This window comes from Hipposideros armiger, unplaced genomic scaffold (genome assembly GCF_001890085.2).
Source record: "Hipposideros armiger isolate ML-2016 unplaced genomic scaffold, ASM189008v1 scaffold_293, whole genome shotgun sequence".
Lineage (NCBI taxonomy): Eukaryota > Metazoa > Chordata > Mammalia > Chiroptera > Hipposideridae > Hipposideros > Hipposideros armiger.
In genome coordinates, this window is record NW_017731643.1 from 463,204 (window position 1) to 474,790 (window position 11,587).

The 11,587-nt window shown below is 44.9% G+C and overlaps 1 protein-coding gene across 1 annotated transcript in view; it reads right to left on the bottom strand.

Moving 5' to 3' along the window:
* Window positions 1–10,104: 10,104 nt before the first annotated feature.
* Window positions 10,105–11,587, bottom strand: part of SDE2 (spliceosome associated SDE2) — a 31,741-nt gene continuing 30,258 nt past the window's right edge. The window contains exon 5 of the mRNA XM_019659014.1: window positions 10,105–10,481. Coding sequence (XP_019514559.1) covers window positions 10,203–10,481 — 279 coding nt within the window. The 3' untranslated portion in view covers window positions 10,105–10,202. The remainder of the gene's footprint in view (window positions 10,482–11,587) is intronic.

An 11,587-nucleotide genomic window follows, 5' to 3' on the forward strand; every position in this document is an offset into this window, starting at 1 on the left:
ATTACTTTTTGTACTTACCAAGTAGATTTTCCCCCATCACAAACTTTTAAATGCAGATGAGTGAAATTTTGCTATGTCTCTGATAATTTTTTTCAAGTAATGTGTTTATGTAACCCTTGGCTTCTTTTACCCTGTGATTAAAAGATGTGATATATTTCATTTTTAAACTCTTTATTTTTGCCCAATACCTTCAGTTTGTCTGTCTCCCTATATCTTCACAAAATTGCTAGGAAGTAAAGAGAAGAAGGAAGAATGCTGTCAGCATCACCTTCTGCGATTTGATAGAAAGAGAATGATCAGGAGACTATGGATACAAGAGAGAAAACCAGGATTCCTAAATCTAGCTCAGGCCCTTCGAAGGCCGTACACCACCTCCTAATATTAGTGCTTTTATAAATGAGCACTTAGGACAAGTGACAATAAATCATGCCAGGCCACACACCCCCAGACAGCCTGACAGCACCCATTCAGCCAGGTGGTCATCAACACATCTTTACTGAGCCCCCAACGGCAGTGACCCAGACGGCCAGGCCTGTGTCTTGTGAGGCTCCCAACCCAGTGAGAGGAGACAGACAATAAACAAGACACCCAAGAAGGCAGATAACGAAAGGAAGTAAACAGGGCAATGAAAGAGAGAGTGACTGGGGTGGCCTCAAGGAGGAAGCAATATCTGTGATGAGAATGAACCAGCACGAAAGGGATTGGGGAAGATGGTTCCAGGCAGAGGGAGCGGGGAGTGTGGGGCCGAGGAAGAGCTTGGTATGTTCTGGGCCAGGAAGCAGTCGGTGTGGCTGGAGCGCAGAGGTGGAGAAGCACGGGCTGGAAGAGCGGGTCCCAGGCCGTGGGAAGGCCATGGGAAGCCACTGAGGGATGTCAAACAAAAAAAGAGACACAATCTGATTTGCATTTTCAAAGATAATCCTGATGGATAAACAAAATGTAGTATACACATACAAGGGAATATTATTCAGCCTTAAAATAGACGGAAATTCTGACACATGCTACAACATGGATGAACCTTGCAGACGTGCTAAAGCTGAAGTCACAAAAGGACAAATACTGTGTGATTCCACTTATGTGAGGCACCAAGAGTAAGCACGTTCATAGAGACAGAAAGTAGAATAGAGGTTACCAGGGGCTGGGGGAGGGGAGGATGGGGGCTATTGTTCAATGGGGACAGAGTTTCAGTTTGGGAAAATGAGAAAGTTCTGGAGGTGGATGGCGGTGATGGTTGCACAACATTGTGACTATACTTAATGCCCCTGAGCTGTGCACTTAAAAATCGTTAAAATAGTAAATTTTATATTATGTATATTTTACCACAATAAAAAAAATTTAAAAGATAATTCTGCCTGTTGTGTGGGGGGATGGACAGCAGTGGGTTCAGGCGCAAGAGAGGAAGCAGAGAGACCCTCAAAGACTTGGCAGCCTGTCAGAGGGGTTGGAGGCCTGACTAGGCAGCGGCCGTGGGGGTGGGGAGGTGGGTAGTTTTGCCAACGGACTTGGCAATGGGGTGGATTGGGAGGGAGAGGTCAGTATGCTTGTAACAAAAGAAAAATTAAAAAGTTTGTGACCTAATGACAAATGACAATAACAATACAAAATGGACTAACTAGAAAGCATTCCAAAATAAGTCGTGCTAGCAGGGTATTTAATACCTTTTATTTTCAGAATTGTCTTTAATGCTATTGCATTTAAAATGATATATATCATTTTATCTTTTTTTACTATATCATTTCTTCAACAAGATTTTAAAGCCCATGTGTAAGGCCCCCGCAAGTCCCCAAGCCCAGCCCATATAAGGCTGCAGGACACGCTGCATTGGACTCCATCCACACAGCTCTCATTGCAGGGGCGTCTGGCTGAGCAAGCTGCCCACACTCCTGACTCCTGGCCTTTTGTCTGACAGAGGACGGGGGCCAGCCCAGTCTCAGAGCACTAGAAAGCACCAGGCACTGTGACAGGAGCTGTAGGGAAACCATCTGGAATCCTAGAGACCACCTTATGAGGCAGGGACTAACCACGGTCCTTATATTACAAATAATGGACATGAACTCACAGAGGTTGAATAACCTATGAGTCTCTGCTCTATACAGAATGGGCCCTGCCATCAGCCAAGTGCTACTACTCTGTGTCTCAGGATGGGCACAAGGTGGATTCTGAGGGCAGTGTGGGTGAGCACAAAGCCACCTCACAGCAAAGGAGCAGGAGCTCTCAGTCCCCAAAGGGTGGGAAGAGGCTCGTTCAGAAACCCTCTGGACCCATCAGAGGTCGAGAGCGATGCAGAGACCCTTTCTGGCACCTTCTCCTCTGGGCCCAGGGCTGGCCCAGCTGGCTGAGGGCTCGGGCCCCGTGGTCTAGAGAAGCTATGCGGCCACCTCAGCGGTGAGGTGGGCTTCTGCTCCTTTGCCGTGAGGTACTTGGTGTTACAATATTTCATTCTTATATCTCAGCATCATTTCTCATCCTTTCCTCCCACCCCCCACTTCACTCAGTTCTGGGCTACCCATTTTCCAAAAATCATGTATCCAAAATAGCAATATATTTTGAAGAACGAATGCCTGGAAGCTTTCAAAATTAAGCTTTATTGGCAAATCCTATTTTTATCAATAGACTCTTATAGAGAACTCCCATATTACAGAGAGGTAACAATGATATTTTAGTCAAATTTGTTTTCTAAGTCAAAGGCCTGGTATTTGCTTATGGTGATGTCCATCAATAAGGATACTGGGGCCATTGAGTTGAAGATAAGCTTGGAGCCTGGAGTCGTCCAAGGCCCATGAAACAGCAGCAGAGGAGCCGCAGAAACACAGCACCCCAAACGCCCACACCGAAGCGTTGTGTGGCAGCTCCACAGAGAAAGGGACAGACCTGTCAACCTCCAGGAGCCGAATGAGCAGGTTCCCTTCCCCACACCTCACTGTGCCCACTCAGGATTCCCGGGCAGTCCTAGGAGTCTCCCTAACGTCACCAAGTGAATGGAGGGAAGAAGGGGTGCTCTGAGGAGCCCCACTGCCTAGACACTCACTTTGGGTAGCAAAAGCAGTCACCTTCCTCTGATTTTCCAAGGCAGAAGCTGGGATTTTATCTTCCCACGCCCTAGCCTGGTTTCCCTCTGTCGTCCCTCTCCTGAAATTCCCTTTCACTCAGCCTGAGGCCACACCTCCTTGCAGCTCTCTCCAGAAATGAGAGAGAAGGAAGAGAAAATACAATACATAAGGATATGTCTCCATGGTTTCGAGATGCCGGCGCTGGGCAGGGGCCTCTTTGGCCCGGCTGGTCCAAGGCAGTGAAGCATCAGTGACTACATTTCCCACAAAAGTGACATGTGGGGATCAGTCAGAAATAAATGTCAGAGCTGTACAAAATCCCATTTTTGTTTCCCCCCCCAAATTTTTTTAATAACACAACAAATAGAGCGATTGTCAGATATTCAAGGAGACTCAAATGCCTCCAGCAGAAAACAATAGCACGTGATTAGGAAAGAGTTGTTTATCGAGAAGTACTAATTGTATGGGGTAGTCAGCAAGCCTGTAAATGATTTAGTCACAGCTGCTAGCATGCAAGCAGAAGTGAAACATGACAATTCAAGCAACAGAAAGGACAGAACCTGGTCAAATCTAGGCCAGCTGCCCCTCACCATCTGTCTGCCACTTATTCTGTGTGGGGGGTGGCGAGGGGTTCCCTGGGCCCTTAGGTGCCCTCTGACCTTCTCGCACCTTATTTCTGAGCAGCCGCCCATCCTGCCAGCTTCTGCTCACATTTCTTAGTGCCCACCACCCTCTACTGGCAGCAGGAAGAATCGCTCTTCCTCCCAGAAAACTGGTAGCAGTTTTGATGGTTGGAAGGTGGTGAGTAACAGAACCCTTTTCTATACAGCTGCCGTCGGTGCCCACCCTTCAGTTGCTCTCAGATTTTATTTTGAGAAAATATTCACCTCCGGCCATTTTCCTCAACAACCTTCAAAGGCACCCTGTGTCTATAAGCAAAGGTTTTAACTAGGTCCCTGCGTCCCTGCAGATCCATTGATGGATGGTGAATGCGTTCCAAATTCTAGTTGTTTATTGTTTTATAAACTACATCATATTCATACAGCAGTACATTTAGTCATTCACTAAATATTTGTGGAGCACCTTTTATTTTTTTAAAGATTTTATTGGGGAATAGAGGGAGGGGAACAGCGCTGGGGAATCGGGGAAGGGGAACAGACAAGTTGCTGTCCTTTTGTTCTTCAGTCTAGTTGTGGAGGACGTAGCTTTACTGGCCCATGCTGGTATTATCATTGCGCTCTTCCCGGGTGAGGCAGATCGGTCGCTGGCCTCTGGACGGCCACTCACTACAGCTCTTGGCCGGTCACACCGGCTGCCAGCCGCTCACGCTGGCTGCTGGCCACACACAGTAGTTTATGGCAGCCCACTGCAGCAGGGGCTGCAGCCTGTGCCAGTGACTCACGGTAGCCCAGCTCCAGGTTGAGCTGTTGTTCACCATCTTAGCTGTAGAGGGCAGTGTCACTGGTCCTCATGTGGGATCTGAACTGGGGCCCTGCTTCTCAGAGCTGGCGTCCCAAGCCAGCTCTTAACCAACGTGCCACTCGGCCGGCCCTGTGGAGCACCTTTTATGTGCCAGGCACTTAAAGCAGTCAAGAATCTCTGCCCTGGGCAGCCGGGTGGTTCAGTTGGTTAGAGCGCGCGCTCTTAACAACAAGGTTCCCGGTTTGACTCCCGCATGGGATGGTGGGGTGTGCCCCCCCCCCGCAAGTAGATTGAAAACTGCAACTAGACTTGGAGCTGAGCTGCGCCCTCTGCAACTAAGATTGAAGGACAACAACTTAACTTGGAGCTGATGGGTCCTGGGAAAAACACACTGTTCCCCAATAAAGTTAAAAAAAAAATCAACACCTTTAAAAAAAAAAAAAGAATCTCCGTCCTAATGGAGCTTATGCTTATCTTCCATGTGGGGAGAGGGACATTTAATAAGTCAAATAAATAGGATTAAAAATGGTCATATGAAAAAGAAAAGGCAGGAAAGGAAGACAGGAATGTGTACGGGAGGAGGGGCAGTTGCCCTTTTAAATTAGAGGAGGGAGGGAGCCATTCCTGTGGACATCTGGAGAAAGAATGTTCCAGGCGGAGGGAGCAGGCAGTGCAGAGCTCTGGGGCCAGAGCTGTGTGTTCGGTTTGTTTGGTTTATTCAAGGAACAGCAAGGCGCCATTTTGGCTGAGGAGGGGTGAGGCAGAAAGCGTGTGAGGTCCAAGAGGGGTGTGGACTGTGAAAGGGCTCGCAGGCCATTGTGAGGAAGCACTTGGGGAATGGCAACCAAACGGAGGGCTCTAAACAGATGACACGATCTGGGGTGCACACCCCCAAATGTTTTACTGAGAGACATGCATAATTAATAAAGTTTGGAAGCCCTAGGTCTGTGGAATAAACTCTGTAACCAGTCCATTGCTTTTTCCTTTTACAGTTGGAGGAGGTAACCCATGAGTTTCAAAAATGAGTTTCAACAGGCAGAGACATGACGTGCCTTCTTAATCGAATTGCCATTCCTATGCTAAACCCTGAAGTGTACTAAGTGACCTACCTGGTACATTTTCAGGTGGCCAGCACTGGGATCCTTCTCAGAATTGAATGCCCATTTTCACAGAGAATTTGTTTACAGTCTTAATTCCTCACTCCTTTTTCATTTCAAGATGCTTCAAAGGGCCTAATTATGACCCCCTGCGAGCTGAAGCTATGCCTTACAGCTCAATTCCTAGAAGTAAACACACACCTCGAGCACTTTGCTGGGATGTCACCCAGCCCTGCACCAGCAAAGCCCAGACCGGGAGTCCCAGACTATAGCTCACACTTGTTTCAGCCCCTGAGCCAACTGGCATGGGTGTGTCCCCACAAGAAAGGTGCTTCCACCTCACATGGTGACACTTGACTGCTCATGAAGGTTTCATTTCCCATCCACTCCATTTGACCACCTCGGCAGCTGAGGGAGGCGAGGAGCGTGCTAACAGCCCCGAGTACCCTAAGTCACATTCTGCTTGGACTCAGCTCTGTGCTTGCTGTTTTGAACTAAGATGGACTGTTCTGCAATGCTCACCTTCTTGTGCCCTAGAGCTGCAATGTCCAGTAGTCGCCACAAGTCACGTGGGACTCTGAAGCACGTGTGGCCAGTCTGAACTGAGGAGCGCTGTAAGTGTAAAATACACACCAGATTTCAAAGGCTTAGTACCAAAAATACCCAAACCATACACTTGTCTTAATCATTTTCTTACATTGATTACATGTTGAAATGATACTTTGAACACATTGGGTTAAATAAAGTGTCTTAACGTTAATGTCACCTGTTCCTTTATACTTTTTAATGTGACTTCAAGAAAAATTTCTAATGACATTTGTGGCTCGTGTTGCATTTCTGTCGGACAATGGTGCTCTTCTAGAGTATTCCAACAGCTTCCATTTATTGAACAACCAAGCACTGTGCAGGTGCTTTACATAGCATCCCATAATCTTAACAGTCCTAAAAGTAGACCTGATCCCATCCGATGGTAGGATTAGGGAACTGATGCTCACAACTTTGCTGAGTTTCTCTGAAGAAACACTATTAAAAGTGGGGAAAACCAGGACTTGGACCCAGATCTGTGACTGTACAGTCCTTGCCCGAAAGCCCATCACACCCCACGACCTGGATTCCAGGGAAAACCGATGTTGTTTTACGCCACTGCAAGGGCTTCAATTTAACCCACCAATGTCATGGAACTCAGGGCCGTATTCACGTGGCCTCAAGTTCTTGGAGTGATCCTGAATCAGTGATCTAGAAATGGTTTGGATGAAGGCTCATTTCATAGAGCACCATTAACTTAGTTATTCTCAAATGGAAACCTTACAGAGATTGAATGAAACGGCAACACCAGGTAGCACTTTTTCACATTCACATCAGTTCCCCATCGTCAGAGGTTAGACTGGCACAGTCTGTCAGACTTTTCCCCAGAAACATGTCCATGGGCAGTTGGCTTACAGTGACAGCCTGTGTGACATGGCGCCACCTGGATTCCAGTCCCCTTTGCAGTATTCTAGTTCAGACACACAAGCTGTGCCATTAAGTTTGACAGTACCTTCCTGGTTTTGATCAGAGCCAGCCTAGAATTGTTAGTGGCTGCTGTTAAGTGACTGGACTTTCTGGGAGGCACTTTTAATCTTGAAAACGTGCTAACAAGTGCCGCTTCAAGGTGGTAACCTGAGCACATACATTTAACTCCCTCTTGCAAACTCCTATTGAGGTCACCAAAGGAATGTAACGAGGAAGCTCTGTATTCACACCAGAAACTGGAGGAGAAAGGCTGCAAACTCCAAATCAAAGTGACAGCAGGTGAAATGGACCCACAGCAGAAGCCCATTAACGCCCCCATGCGTGGACCAGTGAGAGCTGCACCGACTACAGTCACATGTGAGGATGGCAAGATGGTCCGACTCTGTTCATTGTGAGCGTCCTTACTTCCAGCCTTTCATGCTACAAGAAAGGGGCAATTTCAGAGTGACAGTCTTTTCACTTTGCCAGTCAAGGTGCATTTGCCTGTGGGGTGCAGAGCGAGGGCTGCTCATACTCCGTGTTGGATGAGGCAGGGCACAGCTGGAGCTGGCAGCCTGAAGGGGCTAACCGTGCCAATTAGCAAAGGGGCACTGACCCAGCCAACGTCACGCTGCCACGACAGAAAAGAAATGCTTTGGGCCTGGCTGCCCACACCTCTTACAAGAGAACGAACCGCTAATCTGACAAAGTAAACCTCCACTGTCCCAGCTTTCCCCTTTCCTCTGAGTGTGCTTTTCAAGATTTGTACAGATAGCCACACAATTTGAAGAAAACTGTTTTCAACTACCCAATCTAGAAAAAATAATCCTAAGCAACAGGAAAACGCACTCTGGCAGCCATGAATATATGCCCATCAGGTCCCCTGCTTTGGGGAGCATAGCTGACGGGTGGTCCCACTGGCTGCCCTCTGGGCCCATCAGGTTCACGCCAGGCCAGATTTTTTAGCCAGGAAGCATGGGGTGGGCACTGAGGCAGCCCATTCCGGCGAGATTCTGAATTCCAGCAGGTGAGCTGGGCCCCGGGACACAGCATCAACCTGGTTGAACCTTCCTTGTAATGGTACTGCAGCCTGAGACTCTGCCTACAATCCTTGGTTCCCCCTCCTTCCGTGGGTGTCAAACCTGCATCTGAAGAGTCTTCCTACCCTCTCCTGCATCAACCCCTCAATAAATCCCTTGCACATCGAATCCCATCCTAAATTCATACCCATGAGGACATCCTGGAAAAAGGATTAATCGTAAACAAATCGATTTGAGGGATCAGAGGAAATGCGTCCCTATGAAAGAGAAATGGAGAAGATATACACAGTCCTCAAAAGCATATGCACACTGAGTGTCAAGACAACATATCTATAAAACGGAAGCAAACATGAAGAGCAACCAATCTGAGTGTGAGAAAGATTTCCTAAGGGAGAAACCCAACTGTTGAATCGACAAACACAAGAGGAGGGGCAAACAGCGGATTGGATGTGAAAGAAAATGAGGTCCCACAGAGCAGAGAATAAAAGCAATAATCACAAAGCAATAATCAAATAATAGGAAAATAACAGTCTAAAATAAAAGGACTAGTCTTCAGACCTCAAAAGGATCACCCAATACTAAGATATATTAAGAAAGAGATCACACCTAGAAATAACCTGGTAACATTTTTTTATTTGAAGGATAAAAAAAATATATAGAAGTGTCTAAGGAGAAAAACACATTATATACAATAAAAAAAGAAACTCAAATCAGACATAAAGCTTTTCTTCCGTAATACTATATACCAAAAATAGCAAATATTATTTTGAAAGGAAAACACTGTATGCCAAGGATTTGATACTGCAAAGACAATAGAAAAACACTGCCAGATTATGCAAGGATTCAGAAAATACACCATCCATATAATCTATTTAAAAAAAATTCCTCTAGGAATATCAGAGAAGACAAAAAGCGAAAATAAGAATTGGACAGACCATGTAGCAGAATGATTCTTGTACCCAAATAAGAACTTGAGACATTACAAAAAAGGGAGGGGAGGAGAGTTGACATATAGCTTGAAAAAATGGAAACCAGGAAAAACAAAGAGCGATATCTCCATAAGGTTGTTTCTATCATCATGAAAAAAGGACAAGTGTCCAAAATATTCTTGAAAGATAATGAAAAAAATACACTTCTTTTTGAAACTTTATCTTTTTCTGTAGACATCTAAGATCAAACATAAAATGTGTACCACTCTCAAAAAAGTGAAACTACATGAGCATGTGTATTTCACTCACTCTGCAAACTCACCCCTCCCTCCCCCCAAAAACCTACAGCTGGCACATTGCAGCATAATTTGGGATCACAATGTTTTTTCTTTTCTCTTAAGGATTTTTTTATTGGGGAATTGGGGGAGGGGAAAGCCGAATTGTTGTCCTTCAATCTTTGTTGTGGAGGGTGCAGCAAGCTCAGCTCCAAGTCCAGTTGCCAGCTCGGGTGCAGCTCACTGGCCCATGTGGGAATCGAACCAGCAACGCTGTTGCTCAGAGCTTGCGCTCTTAACCAACTGAGCCACCCGGCCGGCCCCACAATGTTTTTTCTTTCTCTAAGACTTTAAGCCCTGTGGTCTCTTGGAATAGATATTTGATTTCTTAACTACCTACTATCTCGTTTTGCCCAAGACGTTTTACTGACTAGCCGCTTCCTGCATGACAGCCACCCCTCTACATGCTACAGTGACGGGAATCACGGCAGCGGCTCTCTCCCTTTCAGAACCACCACCTGAAAACTCAGATGAAAAAAGTTACCACTGCAGACTTTCAGAGGATAAGAAGAGACTATTAGGAATAACCTCACGTCCACAAATCAGACAACTTGAGTCAAATGGATCAATTCCTTGAAAATATAACTTTCCTAAATGACACAAGATAAAACCAAAAATCTGAATAGCTTCACAGTTATTAAATTTGTTATTTAAAAAAATCTTCCCACAAAAACGTCAAGCTCAGATGGCGTCACACATTAATTCTGTAACTGTAACAATGAAAAAGAGGATAGTTAGGATTGGGTTCTATCGGCTTTAATATCAACAGGAATAATGGCCACGAGTCAGGTTGTAAGTGCTGCACTAGAAAAAGGAAGGAAATCAGTTCTGACGCAATTCATTTCTTCTTCCCCTTCAAAGGCCTGGCAAATAAGGCTGGGTCTATCTGTGCCTTCGCCAGTCCCCTGACGGAGAAGAGTCTTGCTGCCCGCTCCTGGAGGGTGCCCCCACACTTCAGCCCCCGAGCTGTGAGTTCACACTTGAGCTTCTCCAGACCCAGCAATTCCACTTCTGCGACCGAGTTGAATGCCAATAAGTCTACAGATTCCTGACCAATATCCTGAGAAAACAAAAAACAAAAGAAATATGTAAAACGGGCTCCTTTCTCTGCACAGAACTGTCAACTACATTCTCTTTCCCAGGAATTTTCAGCTATTTTGCCTTATCTTGCTACTGAATTTTAATAACCATCTAAATGTGTTCCTTCCTACATTCTCAATACACATAATTACTGTTAATTTTTCATCTACATATTTAGAAACAAGCGTTCAGGAGAGTAACAGAAGTTATGGGATTCCAGGACAGATTCTGAATATTACTTTTTAAATTATTTTTCCGAAATATTACTTTTTAAATTATTTTTCCGATTTTTCCAGTAATAAGTCAAACAGTAAAATATAACCAGCCTATACCCACACTATGACCACAAAAAAGAGCAGTACCCCAAAAAGCTTAATTCTAATGAGGTTCCCAGGCCTGTAAATCTATTAATTTCACACTCTTAATGCTTTCTATTCTAATTGAATAGTTAGGCTGATTGTCAAAGTTCCCACTTATATAACTCAATTTACTTAAGTTCCCACTTATATAAATTCAAATGCTATTCAATAGATTTACAACTGTTCTATCCACCAAGTACATTTACAGACTGGGAGACAAATAAATACTTCTGACCACGGATGTTCTGCAAAGAGTGGAATGTTCACATCTAGGGTTTTTTTAAAAATGTATTCAAAGAATAATAATTTTCTCTCCCAATAAGTTATTTTTTAAAAAAAAAAAACATAAAGAGCTCTAGGAACAGACTCTGTCTTTCTAGCTGATCTTTGTGTTTTTTTTAAAGTCATTTTTTAAGATTTCTGAGTGACCCTTAGCTTCACTATCTGTGGCCCAATCCCAACACACCACATGTGTGTCTCTGGAGATTCACACCCGGTTATTATGAATATAACAGCTACTACAACATCAAGAACAAAATTTCCACAGTGAGAGCTCAACAACTGAAAGCCAAATCAGGTTTTATTCTATTTCCCTTTATTCAGGACAGAGCTCCTAATATATACAACATAAATGTTATAAGCGTATAACTCCAAAAATGGCGTGAGGGTCACTTAAAAGCCTTAGCATAAAAAAACTCCACTATCTTCCCTAGAAAGGGCAATTTATGCATTTTTGCTTATTTATTGGGGGAGAGGGAGGTGCTGGTTAAACAAACAATGATAG